Raw genomic sequence first — 26,366 nt, forward strand, 5'->3', positions numbered from 1 at the left:
GCACGCCGTGATTGCGCAGATATTATTCACGTGACTTATGAATAGTACAGGCCCCTTGTCCTGTAATTGACGACGCGCGGTTCGCGGCGCTATAATATTACGCACGCCTCGCGCTTCTTCAGGTCCCGCCCTCTTCACGAATCAGCCTTCAACCTCCCGCGTCTCGCGTCCTCTGCCGCTCCTTGTCTTTGCTCCTCACCAGCAGCGTCGTCTGGTGTCCCGGCAATAATACTAACGACGTCTCCGCGTGCTCTATCCGCACCTTCGCACACCAGCTGAGCGCCCGCGCCTCTGCAACCATCCAAGGACAAGCTCCCCAATCTACACGCCTTCTTTGCTCCAAAATCGCGACATTTTTTCATTCGCTCTACACATTCAGAAAGATGCTATTTGGCAGTCGCGCGCGCGGTGGCTTTTCATTGCTGTCGCCACTACTGGTCATGTCCGCATTTCTGCGTGACGTATATGCCGACGTGGAGTTTCTCACTCCGGTGAGCGGTGAGAGCTACAGCGCAGACGACACGTTCCAAATCACCTGGCAAGAAAGCGGCGATGTGCCGGCGCTCTCTACGGTCACCACTACCTCAATAATTCTGTGCACTGGCTCAAATGACGACATCGTGCAGCTGTCGACGCTCGTAGACGGTGAGAGTCTGAGCTCGCTCGACGGCGGGCTCAACGTCACGCTGAACGCGGCCGTCGCAGCCGACGGCACATACTTTATCAAGATGCAGTCCATCATCTCCACCGGATACGTCATTAATTACTCCGATCGATTCACTCTGACAGGCATGACCGGCTCGCAGGAGGCCTCCGATGGCGGCAGCACCACCGCGCCCTCCCGTGTGTACTACACTGACGGCACGACGGTGGTCGGCACCACAACCTTCAACACTGTCACAACGACCTCGTCCTACGTCAGTCAGAGCGTGATCACGAACTCTTTTGACGTGCCCTACCAGTACCAGGGTACATGGACGCTCAAGTACGCGCCTATGCAGACACAGCCTGGCACGACCATCACCGCCACCAAAACCGCGCGCCTATACCCGACGTCGTCGGTTACGATCTTCACGACAAACACGCTGCCGCCGCAGGCATACTCGACCACCACCACCGCGTGGGACTACGTCATGACGACCGTTGTCAACGACGCATCGGCGCAGCCGAACCCATCGATTGCTGGTCACCACGCCCGGTTTGTCAGAAAGCGGAGGTGGGACGACTAAATCAGTCGGCTGCATAGACTAGAAAAAAGTATGTAAAAAGCTATACAAAGTTTCGTGATGTATCAATTGGTTGTGTGTTTTTTGTGGCCGACGTTCGTACGATTTCATTCTTATCTATGATGCACTTTGATTATATTATGCTATTATGAATCTGATTTATTTGGTGTTCTAAGTTCCAATGTAGTCGTGTCCAGTCGTAGGATGTTAGAAGACTGGTATCTGTCGTTCAATGTCATGTAATGTCATTATCATGGTGGTCGTGTGTATCATAGCAGCATGTAGCAGGTATATCCTCAAAGAAGACGAAACACAAACCTGCAGGAGAGCAAATTCGCCGTACCGTCCATCATGCATTACATACGAGCGTATCCGCGTATTTCTTCGTACTTGCGCCGAATCTCCTCTGCTGTCTTCAGACCGTCTAGCAGCAGTGCAATACGGCCCCACTCCCAGCCCTTGTCACCAAGATCAAGCAGCTTTGCGACCTCTTCTTTCGTGAAGTACGTCTTCCACGTCGACGTGTTGCGCGTCTTGGTGCTGGCGGGCTTTTGCACTGACGAAAGCAGTGCTGCCTTGGACGGCGAGACCTTGCGCAAGGACGAGAGCAGGAGAGCTGTGTGTGATACGTACACGTCAGAAGTCCAATTCATATAAAAGCTGGGCCCATGAGCAATATACCTTCCTCCTTGCGCTTCTGTCTGAGCCGGCGCATCCGCTCGCGGGCCATGAAACGGTCCCGTTCAGCTGCATCGAAGGCGGTGCCGCGGCGCTGGGGCACGGAGATGTTGGCGTTTTGTGAGACATTGATGGTGACGCCTGTGAGAGTCTGGATACGAAACATCACGGCGGGGGTGGTGGGGGGGTAGCACCGCAGAAGGTGGACGGAGGTCGTGGTGGAGTAGAGAGTCCTCTGCGGACGGCTTGGGCATTCGCGATGTGGTTCAAAGTGACGATCAGCTGGGGCCACGCGCAAGGCATATATGCTGACAAGGGGCTCGTGGCACCCCTGATGCGCGACCGCCAACTACTGCCCGATCGGGATTATATTCAGTGCATGGTATTTTGTCATTGAAGGACAAGAGGAGAAGCGAAAGATATTCCTGCTGTCTTCGCGGTTCGTCCGCGGTACGCAGATCTTGAAGTCAGGAGCAGAGCAGTGGAGCCGCACAGGATACTGTGTTACGTGATCCGCCGCCAGTAAGGTGCGTTTGCCACAGTCGCTGCTACTAATCACATCTTCGTAACATACACGCAGATGATGACAAGTCGTGTTCGACCTGAGCAGTCGTAACGCTGGTGGAGTGTAGCCTGCCATTGCCGGGTATCGTGGAAGCGTGGCGGTGCGCTGTGGCTGTCTGCGCCTCGGGTGGCGCAGAGGCCACGACTGTCTTCGCCGCCGCGACTTCGATGCCTCCGACTTCCTCTCCCTGATCCTGGATCGCCTGCCTTGTCCCCCGCGCGTCTCCGTTTTCTTGTCTTCCATCATGAAGTTTTCCTTGCTCGCTTTACTTGTCGGTGCCGTCTTTGTCTTCCCCGCGGACGCCTCCGACGTCGTCAGTCTCACCAAGGACAACTTCGACTCCTTCCTCGCAGAGCACCCCCTCACCCTTGCAGAGTTCTTCGCGCCATGGTGGTAGGTTTTTTTTCTAGTGATTTGACTTTGAATCATTGTGTTGATCTGATTGCGCTTTTGCAGCGGGCACTGCAAAGCTCTGGCGCCCGAATATGAGCTGGCTGCTACAGCTCTCGCCGAGTCGCACAAGGACATCGCGCTCGCAAAGATTGATTGCACTTCCGAGAACGATCTCTGCAACGACCAGGGCGTTCAGGGATTTCCTACTTTGAAGGTCTTCCGCGGCCCCGATTCCGCTGCGCCGTACAATGGCCAGCGCAAGGCCGACGCCATCGTCTCCTATATGGTCAAGCAGGCCCTGCCAGCCGTCTCCACCGTCACCGCGGATTCGCTTGAGGACTTCAAAGCGTCGGATGATGTCGTAATCGTCGGCTACTTTTCCGACAAGGCGTCCAACCAGACTTTCGCTAGAGTCGCGGACACTCTCCGTGACAGTTTCCTGTTCGGTGCCACCTCTGACGAGAAGCTCGCCAAAGAAGCAGGCGTCTTTGGCGGTCCCGCTGTTGTCATGTACAAGAAGTTTGACGACGATAAGATTGTCTATGAGGGCCCTTTCGATGCCGGCGACATCATTACTTTCGCCAAGATCGAGTCCATGCCTCTGGTCGGAGAGGTTGCTCCCGCCACGTACTCGGCCTACATGGAGTCTGGTATTCCTCTTGCTTATCTCTTTGCCGACAACGATGATGACAAGATCAAGTTTACCGAGATTCTTCTGCCCTTGGCGCGTAAGTTCCGCGGAAATGTGAACATCGCCACCATCGATGCGAAGATCTACGGACAGCACGCTGAGAATGTCAATCTCAAGCAGGAGTGGCCTGCCTTTGCAATCCAGGAGATCGAAACTTCTTACAAGTATGCGTATGACCAGGCGAAGGAGCTCACCGAGGCCGGCCTGATCGAGTTCCTCACCGCTTTCGATGCCGGCGAGCTCAGCCCTACCATAAAGAGCCAACCGACCCCTGAGTCCCAGGACGGTCCCGTGTGGATTGTCACCGCGAACACTTTTAAGGACATCGTTTATGATGACGCCAAGGACGTGCTCGTTGAGTTCTACGCCACCTGGTGTGGCCACTGCAAGAAGCTTGCTCCCACTTACGAGGAGCTCGGCGAGATCTTCTGGAACGATGAGGAGCTCAAGTCCAAGGTTTCCATTGCCAAGATCGACACACCCAACAACGATGTTCCTGATGAAGTCCGTGGCTTTCCTACCATCAAGCTTTATCCCGCTGGCGACAAGGAGAACGCGATCGAGTACGAAGGCGACCGCACCTTGCAGAGCCTGTCTGACTTCATCCGGGATAACGGCAAATACGGCATCGACGGTATTGAGTTCTATAAGGCCAAGACTGCCGCAGCTGAGGCTGCTATTGAGAAGGAGGAGCCTGTGGCAGCTGGCGAGGCCGAGGCCGATCACGACGAGCTGTAAAATGGACGCTGATTGGAATTGTATACTTTACTTTGTATCCTGCAGGATGATATTGGACATGCGAAGATCCGCAATCTGATATGGCCTGTCCAAAAATATTGGTGAACGCAATGGTGCTTTACAGTATCCGTTGTCTATGGAGTAGCTCGGGCTATACCACAACGCACAAGTACCATGCAGGACCAGTACCGAATTAGTAGCCCTTTATGTCTCTGTAGGCCACTACCAGCTCCGAATTATATGTCTCTCGGAAGCCGATCGTAGAGGTCGAGGTCGAGATGGCAAACGCGCTCAGGGGTTCCTGAAATGCAAATCTCCCAACCAAAAATATTTTTGAAGATTCTCGCAACACACGGTGGACTGTGTTCAGTTTCTTGAAAATTGGTACGGCTGCTAATCATCAGGATCTGTTACCTTCAGCGATTCAATGTCGGATTCTGAGGCTCCGCCACTTAAGCGCCCTCGTTTGTCGCCTTCTGTCGGGTTAGCTGCCGAGGATATCGTTATCGAAGCCGCAGATACAAGCGCTACCCGGGGAATTCAAGAGTCTGATGTTGGAATTGTCGGCTACCTCGGCAGCCATGAAGGATTTCGCGGTGTATTGAAGCAGCGGTACACAGATTTCCTTGTCAACGAGATTCTCCCGGGTGGTCAGGTCCTCCGAGTCGAACACGTGCCGGTGCAGCCACCGAAGGAACAGAAGCAGGAAAGAACGACTGGCGAAGATGGCAGCGAGCAGGTGACTGAGAGTTCAAAGTCGGAGCCGCTTAAAATTGTCGCGGATCAGAGCGCTGTTGAGGAAATCATCAAGTTCTTTGGCGCAGAGTGCGCCGAAAAGGCAGCGCTGATATTGACGCCGGCGTCTGGCACAACAATGTACGAAACATCAATATCAGTGGATGACAAGGATGAGCGTGGAAAGATACATCGTTTTTTCAGAGCCGCGTATGGTGGACGGATTGAAACAGGCACAACTGGGCAGAACACCTTTGTGCTAAAAAAATCGTCCGCTTTTAGCCGACAACAACGGGGCGAGCAACAGAACGGCGGTCGTATTAATCGAAAACACGGAAACAAAAGGTTCGAAGGCGGCGGCGGTCCCAAAGTCGATCCATATGTGATTGAGCATGCCGGGAAACGCGCAATGTTCACTCACTTTACGATATACAAGGAGAACAAAGAATCGATGGACGTATGCCGGATCATTAGCAAGTACTTGCGCAAGACTCCGAAGTCTGTGACCATTGCAGGAACTAAAGACAGACGCGGTGTGACTGTGCAGCGTGCTTCTGTGCATCAGGTGCCGGTTGACAGACTTGTGTCGTTGAACAAGGCGTTGCGTGATGTCGTATTGTCGGATTTTGTATACAGAGATGACAGACTCAAGCTCGGCGATCTCGACGGCAACGAGTTTTTGATCACTATCCGCGACGTGACCGCTGCGTCGACATCGTCTTTTGAGGAACTGGAACAACGCATTAGCGAGTCGCTGACATCCCTTAGGACGTCAGGATTTATCAACTATTTTGGCATGCAACGCTTCGGCACGTTTTCCATCTCTACACACACTATTGGCACGCTGATTCTGCAGACAAATTACGAATCCGCCGTTATGCATCTACTGCGTCCGCAGCCTCTCGCTTCGCCGGATTCCCTTGAAGCTCGCGAACAGTTTGCTGCCGTCCCGGACGACCCTGGCGCGGCCCTAAAGCTCATGCCATATTCGTGCACGGCGGAGTGTGCGCTCTTGCGTGGACTCCAACGTTCATCGACAGACTACCTTGGCGCACTGATGCAGATTCCGCGGAATTTGCGGCTGATGTACGTACATGCGTACCAGAGCTACGTGTGGAACTATGCGGTTTCGCAGCGGATTGAGAAATTCGGTTTGGCGGTGCTTGAGGGTGATTTGGTGCTCGAAGATACGAACAAGATCGCAGCGCAAGAAAGGTACGGCGACGATGAGGAGGAGTTCGAGGAGGAAGTGATCAGCAGTGGTGAATATCCTCGCGCTCGTGTAATTTCAGCAGATGAAGCTGCAAACGGAACCATTACAATCTTCGATATCGTTATGCCGACCCCAGGTTTTGACGTCACGTACCCTGCCGACCCGTACCTTTTATCCATTTACAAAGACATCATGGCACAAGACAGCCTCGACCCGTACAATATGCGACGCAACGTTAAAGAGTTTTCTCTGGCAGGCTCGTACCGCCACGTTCTCTCGAAACCCGGCGATGTCGATTGGTGTATCCGACAGTACGACGCGCCATTGCAACAGATGGTAAGAACGGATCTCGATATGTTGCAGGAGCCAGGTCTACCGCGTGTTTACACGCAGGAGGAGATTCCGCCGGGGAATAAGGTCGCGGTGATTTTGAGACTGAAGCTCGGGACGTCACAGTATGCTACAATGGCTCTTCGGTAAGTTACTTTTGATGGCAGTCAAACAATGAATGCTGATATAGTTTTGCATAGGGAAGTGATGAAGTTGGAAACTTCGCGACGCGGAGACATGCTTGAAGTTCGTGTTATCGGTAATCGCGACGGTGACGTGGTTAATCCTGCCGAGCAGATCGTTACCACGGACTGAGTAGCACAATTAAAAATTTCGAAATTCTTCAGGAAAAGTACTACGTTAATAGAACAGTTCTGAATTAGCCAGAGCGAGTGAAAAATTGTTCTCCAAATCAGCCGGCGGCCGCAGATAGGTAGCGTGATGCGCCGCTGATAACATATGTGAGCAAGTGATGTCATCTTGTGCGGCTCACAGACAACGTGTCCGTTGGCCAGCCCTGATTCCGGCGACGTACAAGGTGCATGTGCCATCGATACAGCTCGCACCGATCTATATCGTCCGGTACTACGTATATTATTGATACTGACACGTAGTATTAGTAAGTTATAACGCAATTAGCTTTGTTAATCTATTATGGTATGAGTATTGACGCTGCGGAAGGCCACGGCGGCATGGATCCACCTGCGGTCCATGTGAGTACCAGCGCCATTCGGGCGACAGATAAGAGTCCTAAGCAACGAAAGAAGTCTGCGAAACCCGAAGAGACAAAATTATCCCGATTATTATCAGCGGCTGGCCAGTCGCTGGAGACTGCTTTGAACGAAGAGCTGAAGGCGAAACGGAAGTTCCAGCACCCAGGCAAGCGTGATGATTACTGGAACCTCCACGCAGGTCCGGAAATGGACAAGATCGCACAAGGCTTTGTCGACAGTGCAGATGAGGAGGATAGGGAATACTATAAAGTCAACCGACCGCAGTCTCGTCGGCCCTACTGGCGCGTGCGCCGGAAGATTGCGCGGTGCTTGCTCGAGGACTATGCCATCGCGACTGAGTTCCTGCGCCAGCAAAAGTACCCCGACGCGGAAGTACGACCGGGGGAAAAAGTTCCTCGCATGATTTACGACGCACGGTGGGCGCCTATTCGTGCGTATATTCCGCAAGCGACAGGCGAGTCGCCAATTGTTGAGCTGCCGATGGAGGTGCTCAAGATGATTCTGAATTATTGCCTAGAGTCACATTCGCTGAACGAGACTCAAAAAAGAGGCGGGAAGAAGCTGGCGATAGTGTGCCACCGGTTTAACGACTTTGTTGGTTTTCCACATTAGTATTATGAAGGAGGGTATGACGTACTGACTGTTGGACTAGATTCAACCGACTCTCTTCTCAGTTTTGACTATTCGCAGTTTGGGTCATTTAGTGGAGCTCAGAGACTTCATCACTCAATCGCCAATCTTGGCAACTTATCTGAGTAAAGCTTTGGTGTTATCGATGCCATGTATGACACAGTCCGACGCCGACAAGATTGCCTCTCTGATAGCCGAGATACTCAGACGGTGTCAGAACCTCCGGACAGTCGTCGCGAATTTTAAGTCACTGTATACAGAAATTAAGGTACCTGATTTGGGCAAACAAATGCTCGGCATCACCGGTGAGATCGCGACGAGCGAGAAGACCATGAAGGAGGTGACCGAAGAGGTGAATGAAGCCAATGATATTGTAGGCTCCAACAATGTGCAGTCATCGGTTACTACATTACAGCTGATGTACAGGCGCTACAGTTCATCACCGCTCATTTTTGCACGGGGATTCGCAAACCTGCATACGTTGCGCTTTCATGATATCGAATTTTTTGGATTACATGTGACCGAGCAGGATCTACATATGCGGTTGCCGACGGTAGAAGTTTTGAGCTTGAGTTCGGTTGTATTGACTGCAGAAGCAACGAAACTACTTAGTCTCGCACTTCCGAACGTGCGGGACGTGCGACAGACGAAAGTTCAACCTGGGCTGGTATTGTTAATCGCATTGTTTGAGCTTACAGATACTGTGGAGAGTATAACTATGAGCAACATGAGTTCGAGCGAATCACTGAAGCTTCCGAAGAACATGTGGACGTCGCTGAAATCGGTGACGATCTCGAACTGTGGTCGTATCAACGCGGAAATGTTTCCAACATCAGATGAATATTCGCTCTACTCATTACCGAAATTGCGTGAACTGAAGGTGTCTGGTATTTTGGATCCTGTCATCACAAGGGAGAAGTTACGGGAGCTATTTAGAGTAACAGAACTATTACCACAGGTGCTTCAACAGCCTGATGATATACCTCTGGATTCTTACAACGCCAAGGACCACAGGGATTTAGATAGCCGTATCAAAAAACGCGTGCCGCAGACGGGAACTATCATCGAAGTGTGCGCTGAGCGTGGCCGGACCGTTGGCTGGCATTTTTCAATGGATCGCGAATGGCCGCCAGTGACGTACGGGTTTGTAACTTCAATCACCACAGATGATGACCATGTCACCTACGAGTATATGAAGCCTGCACTTCGACAGCGGCTGGAATCTCGTGTAGATTTGGATGAGCAATCTGATGCAATCTATCTGCTATCAGCGCCGCACGATTCAGATTCGGAAAACTCGGAGCATAACTTGGACGAGGATGGTGAGCATCATCACATGGCCGAGGAGCTTGAATGGGCAGATCTTATGTGACTTGTGTTTGTTTCATTGATTGGGACTCCAGCATTTGGGAATCAAACCTGTTGAAGTGTTGAACTGGTTTGAATCACAAGGTCCTAAGTGGACTATTGCTTGTGCTAATGTATGGCGGATATTACACATTGACTTGGCGCGAGAGGGATGACTGACTACAACATGGCATGTCAGTTGTAATCTGGTTGTTAGGTGGTACTGACAAACTAAGTGGATGAGTAGACTTGATCTTAGCTTTGCTAAATAGACTTGTAATAATGTTAAAGCTGGTACGACCGTATGTACTAGTTTTTGATCTACATTTTTGAGACTTAGGGCTGCGACATATCGGTATTTCAGGTGCAACTTCTGCCTGACTTGGTGCGGATTCTGAGCAAAGCTTCGAAACTTTCTACGCCAGCTCCGCAGAGTGTAACCGATAAAGTTTTTACCCCACAAAATCGATCCGATCGGCGGCAGCAGCTTTCCACAAATCAGGGGAGCTCTGCTGCAAAGCTGATCAGCATACACTAAAGTTGCTATGTAAATAAAAGGCTGCCCTTTTAGTATTTTTGGGCAAGCGCTAGCTGTGCTTGGATCGTGACTCGCAAAGGTCGCCAGCCTCACCGTCATAGGTTGACTAACTGCATGAGCCATTTTCTCGCGGAATCGAGAAGTTAGGCAGCAGCGACTGAAGCCGTTACTCCGTGCGGTCGTGTTAGTCATTTGCACTTTTGGAGTTGGCACTATTACACTTCATATCAGTGGCTCATAATTGAATTTTGAACTTTGACTAGATCAGTTGAAGCATCAGATTGGTGCAAAATCGGGTTCATTACTGGCACAATCCTGAGTTTTGGCTCTTTCCAAATATGTTCAAGCTGAGAAATCCGTAAGCTTGCTGGCCAAAAGTCAGAAAGATTCTAATTAGACGATATACCTAAGTGATATTACCATATGATGCATTGTGGCGACTTGTTGGAGGTATGAGAATCTTGTGCTTTCTCCCATGGCGTGATATTTGCGAACAAAACAGAGACCCTAACAAAAAAGTGAATACTGTGATCTAACTTGTACAATACTCAGAGCTGGTTGTCACTTTTCAGTATGTAATATCATGCTGCGTCAGCGACGGAATCGGCAATGGCGTCCGTAGTATCACCGATATTGCCTTGAGCGAATATGCAAATTACGTCCGAAATCTCAACCTGCTGCTTCTAGAATCCTTATTGAGCGATCTTGAGAGGTGGTACGTCGCTATATACACCATCTTTCGCAAAATACAATTTTTCTTGAACTCCATTTAATCGCCATTCAGCGATGATGCGATGTAGAACGAACACATAACAGACGCGACCTGGTCAAAAACAACTCTGCCATTTTCAAGTCGGCGGAACGTAGCCTCGAAGAGCATATGTGGGTACATCGCGTCCGCAAGCTCCCTTTCGACCGTAATTTTGATGTCTTCGTCCTCCGCGAACGGACAATCTTCTGGATGCTGTAACTTCACGCCAGTCTCGTACCACCACGGTCGCACGACGATGTGGCCCATAAGGTGCGGAGACTTTGCAGGTGGGGGGTATACGGCGACGACCTCTACGGGCATGGGAGCAGACTCAATGAAGCCCTGACTCTTGACCACCTTCTCAATTGCGGCCGCGGATGTGTTTCCGTACAGCTCTTGCGCAACGATCGCGTGCGCCTCATCAAGAGACATTTCTCGACGATAATTAGGATGTCTGGCGTCAATCTTGGCCATCACAGTTGCCTGATGTTCCTCCCACGAAATGTCGACTTCTTGGGCATGTTCCTCTTGGAATTCGATCTCAAAGTCCGCCTCGACATACTTTGGGACTTCGGCGGCGGAGTCTTCCCATTCCTCTAAGCGCCTTTGGTACGCCTCGCGCGCTTGCCGCTCTTCTTCTGTCTTTTTGCTCTTCGTCGAATTGTCTTCGATGATCCTAATGTTCTGTGTGTCACTCTCTGCAGCAGCTGCAGCTGCCACAGCTTCGGAAAGAACATCCGTGAAAGATGCCGCACCAGCACCGCCATCGGGAGTGACTTCAAACAGCTTTGCCGTCGTCGGCAGCTTGATGTGTTCGCTAGTCTCAGACTTGTCACATGCCTCAATCCCGCTCTGTGCACTGCCATCCGAAAACATATGAAGTACATTGGTATCTTGACTCACAGTCTTGTCACCACTCTCATCTTGTGCCGCTGCCGCTTCTGCTGCAAGTGCTTCACGCTCTGCGTCTGCCGCAACCTGAGCGCGGTGCTTGTCAAGCAAATCACGATTATAAAAGATGAAACCGCCGCCGTAGGTAGCGGATACTGCAATGTTGAAGCGACCGGGCATGAGCATTGCTGCCTTGTGGAGGCGAGGGAACTCGGTGCGCGCCATCCTGGCGTACTCCATGGTCTTCAGGATCGCGGGTATGAACTCAGGGAAAATGTCGTGGTGCATAAGCTGATGTGGGTTAGTTAATGTTTACTGATAATGCAAGAGTGGATGACAAACATAGCGCATGAAGTTCTCGACGACATCTATGGCCGTGATGATAGTTTCCCATGGTTTCTCTCTGCAGAGAATGAGCGGCAGATGGTGTGCAAAGAACTTCCGCGCACGCAAAATCCACTCCTCGTTACTTTGAACGCTATCGTATTCCACTGGCGTCTTTGTGATGCTTCTCCTAGATGGCGTTTCTGGCTCCAGTTCTGACTCCGCTTTATTCCCCTCTCCACGCGCTTTCGCCTCCTTCAGCTTGAGATTCTGGCTCTTGATCTTGCTGATCTTAGCAAAATTCAAAAAAATCTGTGAGAAGCGCGCACGCTCGTTATCGAAATAGCGCTGTTTGTTGTAGCGGGCCAGACAGGACTCCAGCCGCAGTGTAAAATCGCGCGAGGGAGCATAGTCGCGGCGCTCTTCCTCCCATTGCGCAGGCGGCACCGGGCTATCAGCGTAGTAATACTCAAATCCCGTTCCTCTAAGCTCAGCTTTAGCTGTTTTGTTTTTCTTTTTGGCCTTTTTCTTCTTTGGACGTGCAAGTGGAGCAGCTGTGGTTGTATGACCTATCACATCATCTTTGTGCGCCGCGCGGATCTCATCACCGTTCTCGCCGCCACGCTCAATCTCAGATTCCGCCGTTGGAAAACCCTGTTTCTCCTTAGGCATTTCGTAATCTGTAACAGCGGGATAGGTCCCAGGATCCAAGGTGCTCGGCGGATCAAGTATGATATGCAGTCAACTGAGGCGCGCCTGGATAAGCCAAGCTAAGAGGGGAGGGAGGACCCACATAGAGAGAACCCTAAGCCGCACTCATGGCCGCAATTCACAAATCTGATTAATAAGAGGCCCGCTATTGCGTGCAATAATGAGAATCAGGAAAGGAAGTGACTATACGGCTTAAAATCTATGGCGATCGGTGAACATAATATTTGCACAGGGTTTTGAAATAAATGCAACAATATCTTGTCTGACTTGAACTTCGAACTTATATTTATTCCGTAATACCCAACTAAAGTACCTCAAGCCTACACCAAAGCACAATGAATTTCAAATCAAAATACCAACTTCTAGTTCTGTTTTGTTTCCTTGTCGAAATCTTCAGTGGGAACTTCGGCTTGAGGCGTGAGTCTGAATGCATGGCGACGCTCGCCAGACTCCCAGTCTAGCAGAGCAGAATGGACAGCACGGCGATTATCCCAGACAACGACAGTCTTTGGCTCCCAAGATGCGCGAACGTGAATATCCGCGCTCTTCGATAGAAAGTCATACAAGAAGTTCAAAATTGTATCCGACTCCTCACGCTTAAAGCCCTTGATCGCTCTCGAGAACTGCGGGTTTACGTACAGCGCCTTCTCCTTCGTGACGGGATGCTGACGGATCAGAGGATGCCAGTGCTCGACAGGATCGCGACGAACAATGCCTCCCTGCGCTTTTGATGCTTGTGCCTGTGCAATGCCGGAGTGGAGAACCTCGAGACCAGCAAGCTTCTCCCGGAATAGCGGGGACAGGCGGTTGTATGCCTCTTGCGTGTCGGCGAAGATAGTATCACCGCCAGTCTCTGGGCCGTCGAGCATGGCAAGGAAGGTTGTACCCGGAGGCTGGAGCTCATAAGAGACGTCGGAGTGCCATGCAATTGAAGAGACGTGCTCGCGGAAGAAGGAATCATACACACTGTCGTTCTTCGAGCGGTACACTAGGTGAACTTCAGGATAGCCCTTTGGCGCGCCAGAGGTGGGATGGATATGGTTGCGGCCAAAGTGCGAAGAAAACTTTAACGCATCCTTGATGGATAAGTCGGCAAGATCCTGGTCGCGGAAGACAACAATACCTCGCTGCGCAACAAATAAGGCGAGCTCATCGCGCCCGGCGGCGTCTAACTGCGATAGCTGGACTCCGCGGACTTCGCTGCCAAACTTCGGTGTCAGCTTTTTGAGCTTGAGGTCAGCCTTGCTTTCGGGAAGCAAGTTCGGGAACGCAGGGTCAGCTCTAGTTCCAGGATCAACAAAGTCGAACTGAGTGAGCGGCTCGTAGTGTTCACTGGTGTCCCACGTCGGAAGGTAATTCGGGTAGGTTGATTCGACAAAGCCGTCACCAGACAGAACTAGACGACCATCCTTGTCTTTTTCGAGAACTTCGCTGTTGTCGGATGCCTTGCGGAAGGTAGTGGCCGAAACAGCTTCGATTGCAGAAATTGAACTCGACATGATCGATAGGACAACTGAAGTGGAATAGAGGACGACGTAATTTGAATGACACTGGAGCACGACAAGGCATTTTATACGGAGGATCTACAGGCTACTTTATAAAATTTTGCGATAGATGATAAGCATTGCATTATGCGGTGGGAGCCGAAATTCACAGGTGCACGCGCCGGTGCAGCTTACACGCACGACCTGATCGGGCATAGTGTAGATTGCGACATCTACATTGGCGTTTGCGTTCCTCACATCTGGCACAGGTGCGCACATTTGCCTGGAGAATCGCAAAATTATATCGGATCACTCTCGCATCAGCTTTGACGGCTCGCACGTTATCGGCTTGCTATAATTTAATAAGGCAGATAGTTGGATTGTAGGTTACTTTCCATCAATTGCGAGTTCAGTCGAGTAAAGTAAATTTGCTTCTAGCGTGACGATGAGTTCACTGCGCTTCGGGTTAGGGTGCCCCTGAAAATGCAACGCTTCGCATTTTCGTGCGATCGCCGTGTCTCACGGCATGTCATAATCTGTCTACCATCTCCACGGCATATCTGTGATAATCGGAAGATACCATACTATTAAATGGATACTTTGGTGCAAATTTGACGTTGTATCATATCGTCTGCTGGTTGCTGTAAAAGATTACTCCTCGCTGGTCAAATGCCTTCGACGCTAGAGATAGACTCAATTCTTTGGTTGGTCTTGTGCAATTGAGTTATTATGCTTCGAAAGGAATGGAAAAGATTTGTCCACTTTCAAAGTGTTTGACATGTTTACAAGTTACGGGGATCATCAACTCTACAGTCCAGGGAAGAGGGTAGTCGCGTACCGCGGTTGCCCTAAACAGCTGATGCGGCATAGAGGAATAGTCTTCTCTACAGCCATGACCACATTGAAATCGCAGAAGTGCGAGAGCCTATCTCCTTGTCGACTGATTTTTCTACAATCAGTCGGTAGCAAGTTTGAATTACAAGACGCGCGTGGCAAAAGTCCAGAACTCTTCAAGCGGTGCAACATCGCGATGAATACGACGTTCGTATGTACAGGCATGTTCGTCTGATCGAGAGCCTTCTAGGTCGGCGACGATCTGCTCTTTCGCAAATTCACATGGATATACTTCACTGGATCATAGTATAGAGAGCCTGAGTCGTCACGCGATAATCCCGGCAAGTCTCCGCAGACGCCGTGAGACCGCGACGCACATTTCCTGATGACGCGTGAGCTAGCTTTGCTAACACGACGGCAGTTGCGATTCGCAAGACCTGGCACTGGACGTGGTCATATGATTGCTGCTGCTGGCGAGGGTAATTCACTGCATAGGCATGCGTCGGAGGTTCGGATCCCGGAGGGACCAGTGGGGTATTATATGCTAGGTGGGACAATGCGGGGCAAGCGGCGCATGGTGGGCGAAATTTTGGTGCCGAGATAATGAGGCTCTAGGAGTAAATTCTGAAAACTCATACTACAGTCCCAAATTTCTGTAGCACCAGGGCAGAGGCTGTATCGCTCTAACGAGAATCGGCACCTTAACTGTCTTCTATATGGCCCATATTCAGTTCTTCCGCAACACTGATCGAAAATAAACCATACGCTACATGCTTTTTGAGATTGATTTCAGCTATACAGCTAGCGAACTAGAACGCGTGAGCAACAACTAATGGCCGGGTTTGGGGGTGACCCGACGGAGTCCCGCAGCCCTCGACAGCAAAACTCGCGCGGTAGTACAGCACACGCAGCAATCTCGCTTGATGTAGCAAATGTTCTGACTGACTATCGATTATTAGGCTTCTGTTCAAAACACAGAACTATTTTCAAATGCGAAGTCTGGAGGAATCGCGTGTCTCCTCGCTGTCCGACACGCAAGTGGGCGGGGGACGGTTTCTGGAAGATACAACCTCGGTGAATAATCGTCTGATAGCAAGTGACGTCAGCAGAACACAGCGGCGTGATGATAAAATCGTCTACTGCCAAAGTTCTTCAGAACTTTTAATGCAAGCGGAAGTTGTTATGAAAAAGAGGCGCGGCTTAGAAACGTGGAGCAAGCAGCGCCACAGAGCGACGTCAGACATGGCGTGCACCGCCTCAATGACAAATACAGCACACGGATGCAAGCCTGGTCCATAGGCTCAGCGAGCAAGTATGGCGGCAATTGCGGCATAAGCACGCTGCCGCTGAGCAGATGCGCCACAGGCGCGACGGCTACGCCGCGCTGGCCATACAAAAGAGCACTGCGTCGTACTCCTCCCTCGCACTGTCGCGCCATGCTTGGTTCCTATAAATCTCTTCGTCCGCTGTCTAGCCTGCTCAGCTTATCACTCAAACAGCACCACCGCGTCCACCCATCCATCCCTGCATCTCTTTCTTCCGTCCGCAGCTTCCATTCCTCTTTCACAGCAAAAATGATCAAGGATCTTAAGAGGTCAGTTTTTATTTGTCAGCCGCTCCGCATCAGGGGCCTTTTGCCTGGCTTCGGAAGATAGGTTGTAAGTTTTGGCATTGCATGTCCTAACTCTTGTATTAGCATCGACGAATTCCACACCGCCATTGCGGAGGACAAGGTCACCGTCATCGATTTCTACGCCACCTGGTGCGGACCTTGCAAGGTCATTGCCCCCAAAGTCCACGCTTTCTCCGAGGAGTTCACTGAGGGCATTGAGTTCTACAAGATCGACGTCGATGAGGTCTCCGATGTCGCTTCCGAGGTTGGCATCCGTGCCATGCCTACATTCATGCTCTTCAAGAACGGCCAAAAGATCAAGGAGGTATGTACTAGCTTCTATTTGATTCTCTTGAATGGTACTCCATCGTGCTCTACGTGCCCATTACCGATTGTGTGGTTGGGGTTTCTTCCGATAGACTGATAGCCCATCACGGTGGAACCTAATTCACGTTTGTGTGTTACTGAGTCACATACAACCGCAATCTTGCAATGCGGACTTCGAGTATTGTAGGGGTTTCCTGCATTTTTGAGTGACAACTAACACTTACCATTCTAGATCGTCGGCGCCAACCCCACCGCCCTGAAGACCGCCATCACCAGCTCGCTAGCCTAAATGTGATCATGATATTTACGGAGAAGGCGTGGGTAATTTGAGTCGGCATCTCGCGGCTTTGCTAATCATTGAGTAAATGTATATTGATTCTTAGGCGTTTTCACCAATTACATTGTCGCGGTTAATTCTGCAGAACGAAAAATAAAACTACATGATTTCGGCTTTCGCCGATGTCGTGCTTTTGCTACCTGATCCTCATTGAACGCAACGGGACCATGTTTGCCGGCAGGACCATTTAAATTCGTACTTTTGGAAAACGTCGCTATTTGTTTTGCATGTACAGAACGTTCAAGCCACGATGATTGTATTGTTTCACGATAAAAAAAATAATAGATGAAATGACATTGAGTGCATAGATCAGACATGCAATTGAATTTTGCTTATCGATTCGGGAGCAGAGACGCAAGAATTGCTATATGAACAGTAGCAAGGATTGTGAGCCTGTGGCCACCCGAACCCATTCTCGTAGATAGTTATAACCCGCCGCTCAGTCGTACTCCGACGCTTCGCAATCTATGAGATGTCGAGTTCTCTCTTGACTTAGGAGTGTGCATAAGGTTGTGGATATTCGCAAGAGGCTGCCGGATCGGCGTAGAATCACCGGGTGTCATCGGTGGGTTGAACGGCCGTCTGTAAGACATATCACCGACTAGAGATCAGTTCCGTGTTAGCTAGTAACAGACAGACGTCATCATATATTTGCATACTAAGCGTGTGTTTCTGAGAAAATACTGCCTGTTCCATGGATGCGTCTGCCACATTGAGACCTTGATTTGCACCAAATAGCATCTTCCTTTTCAGTCGTTCATACAAACTCTGTAGCTTAGTATATTGGACATTTTTGCTATGCAATGAATCCGCGATTTCGGCATTTTTCTTAATTAGCATTTCTCGCTCCTTCTTGACAGCTACCAGGATGTTAACTGCCAATCTATCACGGGCTCGGAAATCAAACTTCCAAACCTGCTAATCTCTCGAGTAGTGCTATGAAGTCATGTTAGACAAATTATAAAGCCACGGCAATGGAGTCCGCATACCGGAGATCTCCGAATTCGCATCATTCACTAGTTTATCCATCTGCTGGTTGAGTCTGGTGTGTGGTCAATCCCTACTCTCAGTCAAAGAGGGCAATGTAAAGTCCCTACTTTTGATACTTATCGCCGAGAGACTTCATATGATAGTCCTGATACGTCCTGAAATATTGTCAGTAGGCATGTTACGTTGGAAACGTTCGGTATAAGTAACATTTCATGTGAGCATTGATACGTCCAGAACGACAATGCACGAGATGCGACCTCGCTGATTACAGTTGGGCTGAGACCAGACAGCACACTCTTGGTCAGATTAGTACGCTATATGTACTTCAAGTAATAGTGCGATGGACTTGCTGTTTTGTAGTCACTACGTCAGTTAGTTATTATATCTGTCGACCACACTTACACATAGACTTACTCTGAGACGTTCAATACGGTCGCCACGACATCCTGTCAATCCATAATTTAATTCCAAAAATCTTTGGTAAATCTATATAGTGATTGATGCTAACTTCTGGCCCGTTTAAGGGAGCATCACATGCGGGACATGTTTTCGGTTCGCCTGCTTGAAACGACTGGTTGGCACATTGCGCACAAAATATATGGCTAGACGTGTCAGCTATTTCATCAGATGTATGTGATATCAAGTAGTAGTGCATACCTGCAAGTCGTCACAACTGCTTGCTGGTTAAGGGGAGCCCGGCACTGATGATTGTTGCAGCGAAGAGTGAAATCCATCTCGCTGCATTCAAAACACAAAAATATCAAGCACAACTTCTCTCAAAAAAGAGGTAAAGAAGCAGACCGTGTACGTGCTGTGCGAAAGTTACTGCTCAAAGTCGCGAACGCTGTCTTCGTCGTGGTGCATTAAAAGTATGCGTCGACAAGAAGTGCGATCGTTGCGCCTCACAACGCGCCATTATTCTGGACTTATTGACATTTCACCCGATCAGGCTTTATAGGCATAACGCGCGACTCTTAAGGTTTGAACTTAACTGGTAGCGAAAGCAGCTGCAGGGCAGCGCTCTCAGCAAATAGAGTTCGCTCTTTGTTTACAAGTTTACGAAATCATGATTTCAATGTTGTGATTCTCGAGGCGCCGAATTTCAAGTTTCAAACGCGTTTTCTCTCTGCTTTTTTCTGCCTATCAATTTCAGTAGGATCTTGGCGCGTGCGCGAGCTATATTTATTGGACAAAGAACGCTTACGCTTACGTCTGCGATATGGAATACTGACGTATGACACGCCCGGTCGTACAGCCGACTTATGCAACGCGCATCCTAGTAAAGTTGCTTAGGCGTCATTTTTCTGCAGTAATTAGAACGAGTGACTTAATTGCATACACTTATTTGCTGAAGAAGTATTCTATCGTCGTCGTGCGAGGACCACAATGCCGTTCAAGTTGTTCGGACACCGCAAGCAGCAGAAGGAGATTACACGTCCGGACCCACTTCCAAATTATTTTCCTGAGAGATTCACGCCAGGAGATATAACTTACGTTACCACAATTGTGCCATCTATCGCATATCAACAATCCTCAACGCAGACTTCTGAGCCACGATCACCGCTGGTCAACAACGCATTGAATGTCAGCGACGATACCGACTATGCGACGCGCCAACCTATAGAGGCATTTCAGACAACGCAGCATCGGTGGACACGTGCGTCCCCTCAGCAATCACATGAACAGTCTATAGACTATATAACTCCAGAGCTGGCTATCTCGGCTACGCAGAGGACATCTCTAAGCGGCGAAAGAATTCCACCATCACTCCGCGCCAGGAACTTCACAACGACTGAGATGATGCGGCCACGTCCTAAGCTAAAATTCGCATACGAACGGTCCGAAAATTCGCCCCTCCCGGCCCCGTCTAACGACCGACAAGAACCAGCGACAAACTTTGCAAATGATATGAATTCCCATGACATCAGAGTTGCACTGGAGAGAGATGCTCAGCGCAACTTCAAAGCAATTCCCGAAGAATCAAGGTCTGAGCTATCTCCACACAGCACCATTAATGTGCAACCCACGGAAAAAGCAGTTCCAGTACAATCACAAGAAGGGACGATCCGCAGAAGACAATCAAGTAAGCCCTCTCCATGGATATGGCGTGAGAGTCGAGAACTACGCGACAGAGACTCGCAGCAGTTCGATGATGATGGCAAAATTGGGCGCACAATTGCTGGTCTTGAGACCAGAGCGCATTCACCGGTCGGAGATCACAGCTACAGCAGACAGCATAAGCGAGGATTATCGCAGTATGACGTGGAGAGTACGGGGAGTCGCATCATAGACGGACTACCGCCGCCATCAATAGCATCTTCGGAATCTTACCGACAGCCTCGGTATCGGCCATACGCTGGTAGTCGTGCGGCACCTGATGAGGCTCCAAGGGCAATGAATTCGCGTGAATCTCAGCCTCCAAGTCACGATTCAAAGTTCGACTTACAGTCAAACAGTGGATACGTCTTAACATCGGCTTGGACAAGCTATTTAAAGAAAGCCACTGCGGACCAGATTATCTATGAGCGAGAATCAAGGCACATTGAGCAGGAAGACTGGCTTAGCCAACAGCACAATTGGCAGGAGCAGCATAACCATGAGATTTCGCATTCAGAATCTGGGTCGAGCGATTTCACAAACTCAGAGGAGCGCGTCGAAAGCCAGGAAGAGTACACAACAGATTCTGCTAGTCTGGAGTCCGCGGAGGCAGAAGCAATTTTTCATAACAACAGATATGTTCGAGGTCGTTCAAGTGGCCACAAACCGAAGAATTCTGGAATTAGCGACTTTTCAGTTCAATCCGGCTCGAGGAAGAGCATACATGATGCTGGTATACAAAGCGGAAAGGCTCATATCATACGTCAAGATCATTTTGAGACCGGCTATCTGCCTGTAGTTGAAGTTGAGCGTGTGTATTGAAGGACTACATACGGACTTTTTGAATTTGGGAATTGCTAAATTTTGTTGTGCTTTTGACTTTTGACTTTTGGTAAACTACAATTTAGACGGCAGTCACTTTTGGACATGATCATATAATCGAATAGAGTCTTTGTTAATAACATAACAGCTGGATCAACGAGGCCCTTAGACTGAAGGCGCGAGCTGGAGAGATAATGGTTGAGCTTCCGGCTCCGGCTCCCACTTCTAAGTCCCAACCCGCAGTTTAGGGTCCTTGCCAAAATATAGCTAAACCGCCAGCGAAACGCGACAGCCAAATAGGACTTTAGCACCAGCACCACTCGATCGGTCATTTTTGAGTTCAAATTGATGCAGATCTACTGCGTTTTCTACAAAGATGAGCTTCCCTTCGAAGGAATCACGCGACGACATCACACCACTTGTTGACGAAGACGATGTCGAGTTCTTTGCAGGCGTACAAGCAGATCGCGCCGATCAACCGAAGTACAAGCGCATTAAGCGGCAGAAGGAGAACTTTGACAGGTGGTTCGAAATGCAGTCAAAAATGCTGGCTCAGCGTGAGGCGGAAGATGATCCGAGTTCAGACGAAGACGTCGCGGCAGCCAACGAGCAAGAAGCTCAACGCTACAAAATTGTGTCTGTCAGGAATATCTTCGAGGATAGTACGGAACCAGAAGAGGAAAGCAAACCAAAAGAACCTGCACGAGCAAAAGAAGGTGCTCAGCCGAGCGAGTCGAAGTCAGATAATCGACAGAAGATTGCCAAACGATATGCATATGTCACAGCCCGCGAAGCCCACAGTTACAAGCAGGAAGCAATTTCCGTTCCCCGCGACTACCAGTTGGAGCTATTTGAAGCTTCAAAGGAAGGCAACGTCATCGCTGTTTTGGAAACTGGCAGTGGCAAGACTTTGATCTCGTGTATGCTCATGAAGCATGTGCTGTCCAAGGAAATGGAGCAACGCGAAGCTGGATTGCCTGTGCGTATTAATTGTTCTCGCTATATTTTCACTATCACTAATTTGTACCTAGAAGCGGGTTATTTTCTTCCTAGTGAATTCGGTCATTTTGGTGTTCCAACAGGCCGCAGTTATCGAGGCGAATGTACCGGCCAAGATTAACAAGCTATGCGGCCAAATGGGAGTCGATATATGGGAGAAAGATCTATGGCAGAAGCAGTACCAGGAGTACGATATCATTGTGATGACTGCAGACATCTATTACAACTGTTTGAATTTTGGGTTTTTGGATATTCAACAGGCAAGCAGGTCTGCTGCAATACTTATGACCTCGAAGTTAACAGATATCGGCAGGCAAGCTTGTTGATTTTTGACGAATGCCATCATTCTAAGCGGGGACACGTCTTTCGACGGATAATGACAGAATTTTATGGAAACTGCCCAAGAGAAGTACGGCCACGTGTGTTCGGTATGACAGCATCTCCCGTCGACGCCAAAGGTGACGTTGAACAGGCTATAACGTAAATATTCTATCGCTGTTTTCAATATTTGGAGATGATGTGATTAACTTCAAGACATAAGCGATCTCGAGAGAGTAATGTGTGCTCAGATTCGAACTCCAGCCAATATGGATTTAGTGAGAGCTCATACCGCTAAGTCCGAAACGCGTATTCAATACTACGATAAATCTCCTCACGAATATGTTACTCCGCTATATCAGAAGCTATACGCTGGAATTGGCGGCTTCAAGTCGAACTTGCGCAAGCTACTTACATTCTCGGAATGGGCCGCGGTAGAGCTAGGTGAGATTTACGACGAAGATGTGCGTACAAATCGATGCTAATATCACGATATTAGGGCCATGGTGCGCTGACCACATTTGGCACTATCTATTGAACGGACATGACAACTATAAAGAGGGATATCGGGCCTCCTGGATCAGAGAGCTTGTAAGCAAGGCTACTAGCGATACCTCGCCTCAGCAGCACGAAACGTTTGAATCCCAGCTAGAGCTCGATCTGCATGTTCTCGCAATAGCTTGCGACATAGTTGAAAAGCACGAGTTTCAGGAGCCCAAGTTAGATGTCACAGACTTCTCCTACAAAGTTCTGAATCTCATACATTTTATCAAGAGCACGTTTATGAGTGCTGACAACAAATTTACTTGTATAATTTTTGTTCAGAGAAGATTTACAGCGTGGGTCTTCTATGATCTTATCAAAAAGCTGAAGGTACGAGGATGCAAACCTGGAATTTTGACAGGGCATGGCGGAAACGGAGTTACGGATTTAAATATGACTTTCCGCGAGCAAAGTATGCTGATGTACGACTTTCGTCGACGCAAGGTGAATTGTTTAATTGCTACAAGTGTCGCGGAAGAAGGAATCGATATTCCCGACTGCAATATTATCGTGCGATTTGATCAATGCAACTCGGCTATTCAGCTTGTGCAAAGTCGCGGGCGCGCTCGTCAAAGTTCGTCTCTGCTTGTGCATATGATCGAGAGGACCGACAATTCAGGACTGCGGCGCCTTAATGATGTGACAATGGCGGAACACAAAATGCGAGAGTTTTGCGAAAAGCTTCCAAAGGACAGGATCTTGGCCGGATTTTATGGCGATGACATTACAGGTGTCACTGACGACAATGGACTGATTTATATCGAAAGCACGACAGGTGCACGAATTTCCAGTGGCTCCTGCCTCATGATTCTGTCCACTTATGTATCATCCCTAATTCACGATTCATATTCTGTTCTCCGACCGATTTTCTCCTATGAGACCGATGGCACTTTTCATATTTGCACGATCTCGATGCCAAGTGTTTCAGGAGTTCTAAGTATGACTGGTGAACGAAGACTGGGAAAGAATCTGGCTAAGAGAGATGCTGCTTTTCGCTTAGTTGTCGAACTTCGACGCAAAAATTTGATTGACGAGCATATGCGACCATACCGAGTCAAGAAAGTCAGACTATTGGATCAAAAGAAGAAGGAAGTGTCTGCTGTGAATGCAAACAAGTTTTCTCTTCGATCCCCAAGTTTTTGGAAGTTGGAGTTATTTGATTACGAAGTTGATGGAGTAACACACGCGCTGGAGACATTTGAGATGTATGGTGCAGTATTTGAGATGCCAAATCACAAGGGATCATATCGGCCGCTGTGCATTCTCAGTCGCAAGAAGCATCCAGCCTATTATTCATTTCCTTTGTTTGTTGACGGTGAGTATATTCCGATTGAGTGCCGCTTGACTGAGAAGCCGTTCAAGATGAGCATTGCGGATATGATCCAGCTCTCACAGTACACGGTGCGACTGTTCTACGATGTCTACAACAAGCTGTTCGACGCTGACATGCGGAAGTTGCCATATTATATTGCTCCAATCAGCGACGACTCTGGATCTATCGATTGGGATTTGCTTAAGCGAGGGGCGGATAGTCTTGATCAGCAGCCGGTAACCTGGGAGGACAAACCAGACGCGATGGCCTGGCAGGGCGCATTTGTTGTGGACATGCGGAACCGAAACCGCCGATTTGAGCTGCGTCAGTTGATGCCGGAGCTGACAGAAGACTCCGCTATTCCGTCATGGTTTCCGTCAAGTGAAAAGCACGCGACTGTCAAAAGGTACACCTACGGCAGCAAAGCAGCAGGGAATATACCGTCGTCAAATCAACCGGTGTTTGCTGCGAAGCGTGTTTTGCACGGACAGAACTTTTTAAAGGCGTCTTCTGCGCAGGAGGGTGAACGTGGTACCGATGCAGTTGTTATTCCTGGGCCATTCTACATTAGCGCTATCGATGCTCCAATGATGTGGGCTATGAAACTTCTCCCTTCTATTATGTTTCACGTGGAATCATGTCTACAAGCCAGCGAACTTCGTCAGCTGTTGCAGCTGAGTAGCGACATTAAGTTGCGGAATCTTGTCGAGGCTATCACTGTTGAGTCTGCGCATTTGGATTACAACTATGAACGACTGGAGGTGTTGGGTGACGCGTTTCTGAAGGCGTCGACTTCAATTGCACTATATGTTAACTTTCCAGAAGAAGACAAGTACTCGTACCACAAACGGCGTCTGGACTTGATTTGCAATCAGAATCTGTACGAGACGGCGATCGAATTAAAGATGTACGAGTATATCCGGTCGCTGCCGTTTAGTCGACGCACATGGTATCCGGATTTATTACAACTAGTCCACGGCAGCAAGGAGATTGGTCGCGCAGAGACGCACGAGTTGAGCGACAAGGCGCTTGCGGATGTCGGCGAAGCTATAATCGGCGCATCGTACCTCGAAGGCCTTGACTATGCTGTACACGCTGTGTCGCAGCTCGTGCGCTCGGCTGATCACGATATGCACAAGTGGGCTGACTACTCAGCGTCGTACAAGCCGCCGCAGTTTCAAGTTGACAACGGCAACGCGCGAGATAGGCAGATCGCGAAACAGATTTCGGAGATTACAGGGTACGATTTCAAATCGCCGCTGCTTGTTCGGACTGCGCTGACGCACCCGTCTTGCATCGCGGGAATCGTGCCGAGTTACGAACGACTCGAGTTCATGGGGGACGCACTTGTTGAGGTGCTGTGTGTTCAGTTTGTGTACGAAAAGTATCCGAGCGCGGATCCGCAGTACTTGACGGAGCATAAGATCTCGATTGTGAATAACAAGTTCTTGGGGTACTTGTGCACGAAGCTGGGTTTGCACAAGTATCTGGACTATGTCTCGTCGGCGTTGTCGGCCGCGATTGGAGAGTATCTACACGTGATCGAGTTTGAAGAAGCGCGCACGACGACTCAGGATCAAGTGTGGACGCGCATTGACGTACCGAAGGCGCTCGCGGACTGCGTTGAAGCTCTTATCGGTGCGATTTTCATTGACTCGGATTTTGATTTAACTGCAGTGCAAGGCTTCTTCAACCGACACATGCGTCCTTACTTCGAAGACTTTTCACCTTTCGAAACATACATGGCCGATCATCCCACCACGCAGCTTGCGCAGCAAGTTTCCTCGGTCGCATGCAATGATTGGAAAATCCAATGCCGCGAGCTCAAAATCAATGGCACGACGGTGGTGCTATCAGCCGTGCAGATCCATGGACGTATTATTGGCTCGGGCGAGAGCACGAGTTTACGTAACGCGCGCTTCGACGCATGCGTGAGCGCACTTAAGCGGCTTAAAGCTAGAGAAGGCCTGTTGGAGTCGTTGTGCACATGCGTAGCTGAACGGGAGCGCGCGTTATTGCCTGATTCTGTTACGGCTTTTGCAGAGGGGTGAATATTTTTTGTACATATTATTCCGGAGTTTTGTGCTTTGATCGGTCGTTCTGGAGTTTGAGTGCTTATGTATAGTTACTAGAAGTAAATGAATATTTTCCCTTGCTTGCAGCGACATTTCTGTAAACGTAGCGCCAGAGGACAAA

General features: G+C 49.5%; 10 protein-coding genes across 10 annotated transcripts; 7 read left to right on the forward strand and 3 right to left on the reverse strand.

Annotated features, from left to right (window-relative positions):
• The first annotated feature begins 49 nt into the window (after nucleotides 1-49).
• V1518DRAFT_414852 (uncharacterized protein) lies at nucleotides 50-1,531 on the forward strand. The gene has a single exon (XM_066903673.1). It carries the CDS (start codon nucleotides 384-386, stop codon nucleotides 1,227-1,229), a length of 846 nt encoding a protein of 281 aa, XP_066760248.1. The 5' UTR covers nucleotides 50-383; the 3' UTR covers nucleotides 1,230-1,531.
• A 1,117-nt stretch (nucleotides 1,532-2,648) lies between these two features.
• V1518DRAFT_414856 (thioredoxin-like domain-containing protein) lies at nucleotides 2,649-4,579 on the forward strand. Its single transcript, XM_066903674.1, has 2 exons — nucleotides 2,649-2,862; nucleotides 2,926-4,579. The coding sequence occupies exons 1-2, from the start codon at nucleotides 2,714-2,716 to the stop codon at nucleotides 4,289-4,291; spliced, it is 1,515 nt and encodes a 504-aa protein (XP_066760249.1). The 5' UTR covers nucleotides 2,649-2,713; the 3' UTR covers nucleotides 4,292-4,579.
• On the forward strand, nucleotides 4,580-6,959 carry V1518DRAFT_414859 (pseudouridine synthase). The gene is made up of 2 exons (XM_066903675.1): nucleotides 4,580-6,715; nucleotides 6,770-6,959. Exons 1-2 carry the CDS (start codon nucleotides 4,719-4,721, stop codon nucleotides 6,882-6,884), a joined length of 2,112 nt encoding a protein of 703 aa, XP_066760250.1. The 5' UTR covers nucleotides 4,580-4,718; the 3' UTR covers nucleotides 6,885-6,959.
• Nucleotides 6,960-7,083: 124 nt separating this feature from the next.
• V1518DRAFT_414860 (uncharacterized protein) lies at nucleotides 7,084-9,584 on the forward strand. Its single transcript, XM_066903676.1, has 3 exons — nucleotides 7,084-7,188; nucleotides 7,251-7,897; nucleotides 7,956-9,584. The coding sequence occupies exons 2-3, from the start codon at nucleotides 7,262-7,264 to the stop codon at nucleotides 9,303-9,305; spliced, it is 1,986 nt and encodes a 661-aa protein (XP_066760251.1). The 5' UTR covers nucleotides 7,084-7,188; nucleotides 7,251-7,261; the 3' UTR covers nucleotides 9,306-9,584.
• A 799-nt stretch (nucleotides 9,585-10,383) lies between these two features.
• On the reverse strand, nucleotides 10,384-12,656 carry V1518DRAFT_231870 (Argonaute siRNA chaperone complex subunit Arb1-domain-containing protein). The gene is made up of 3 exons (XM_066900956.1): nucleotides 11,803-12,656; nucleotides 11,455-11,751; nucleotides 10,384-11,397 (listed from the first exon to the last, which is right to left on the reverse strand). The coding sequence occupies exons 1-3, from the start codon at nucleotides 12,454-12,456 to the stop codon at nucleotides 10,588-10,590; spliced, it is 1,761 nt and encodes a 586-aa protein (XP_066760252.1). The 5' UTR covers nucleotides 12,457-12,656; the 3' UTR covers nucleotides 10,384-10,587.
• A 106-nt stretch (nucleotides 12,657-12,762) lies between these two features.
• V1518DRAFT_414870 (uncharacterized protein) lies at nucleotides 12,763-14,104 on the reverse strand. The gene has a single exon (XM_066903677.1). It carries the CDS (start codon nucleotides 13,992-13,994, stop codon nucleotides 12,858-12,860), a length of 1,137 nt encoding a protein of 378 aa, XP_066760253.1. The 5' UTR covers nucleotides 13,995-14,104; the 3' UTR covers nucleotides 12,763-12,857.
• Nucleotides 14,105-16,241: 2,137 nt separating this feature from the next.
• On the forward strand, nucleotides 16,242-17,443 carry V1518DRAFT_414879 (thioredoxin-like protein). Its single transcript, XM_066903678.1, has 3 exons — nucleotides 16,242-16,407; nucleotides 16,510-16,750; nucleotides 16,985-17,443. The coding sequence occupies exons 1-3, from the start codon at nucleotides 16,250-16,252 to the stop codon at nucleotides 17,039-17,041; spliced, it is 456 nt and encodes a 151-aa protein (XP_066760254.1). The 5' UTR covers nucleotides 16,242-16,249; the 3' UTR covers nucleotides 17,042-17,443.
• Nucleotides 17,188-18,972, reverse strand: V1518DRAFT_231812 (uncharacterized protein). The gene is made up of 11 exons (XM_066900955.1): nucleotides 18,881-18,972; nucleotides 18,737-18,817; nucleotides 18,588-18,681; nucleotides 18,494-18,525; nucleotides 18,430-18,442; nucleotides 18,287-18,375; nucleotides 18,187-18,234; nucleotides 18,079-18,131; nucleotides 18,005-18,025; nucleotides 17,749-17,949; nucleotides 17,188-17,690 (listed from the first exon to the last, which is right to left on the reverse strand). Exons 2-11 carry the CDS (start codon nucleotides 18,811-18,813, stop codon nucleotides 17,515-17,517), a joined length of 804 nt encoding a protein of 267 aa, XP_066760255.1. The 5' UTR covers nucleotides 18,814-18,817; nucleotides 18,881-18,972; the 3' UTR covers nucleotides 17,188-17,514.
• A 112-nt stretch (nucleotides 18,973-19,084) lies between these two features.
• V1518DRAFT_414887 (uncharacterized protein) lies at nucleotides 19,085-21,140 on the forward strand. Its single transcript, XM_066903679.1, has one exon. It carries the CDS (start codon nucleotides 19,466-19,468, stop codon nucleotides 20,996-20,998), a length of 1,533 nt encoding a protein of 510 aa, XP_066760256.1. The 5' UTR covers nucleotides 19,085-19,465; the 3' UTR covers nucleotides 20,999-21,140.
• Nucleotides 21,141-21,374: 234 nt separating this feature from the next.
• V1518DRAFT_404946 (uncharacterized protein) lies at nucleotides 21,375-26,221 on the forward strand (the record flags this gene model as incomplete). Its single annotated transcript, XM_066901905.1, has 5 exons — nucleotides 21,375-21,977; nucleotides 22,030-22,265; nucleotides 22,301-22,477; nucleotides 22,539-22,759; nucleotides 22,815-26,221. The coding sequence occupies 5 exons, from the start codon at nucleotides 21,375-21,377 to the stop codon at nucleotides 26,219-26,221; spliced, it is 4,644 nt and encodes a 1,547-aa protein (XP_066760257.1).
• Nucleotides 26,222-26,366: the final 145 nt, after the last annotated feature.

Source organism: Limtongia smithiae (assembly GCF_038497785.1).
Source record: "Limtongia smithiae strain NRRL Y-17922 unplaced genomic scaffold V1518scaffold_4, whole genome shotgun sequence".
Lineage (NCBI taxonomy): Eukaryota > Fungi > Ascomycota > Lipomycetes > Lipomycetales > Lipomycetaceae > Limtongia > Limtongia smithiae.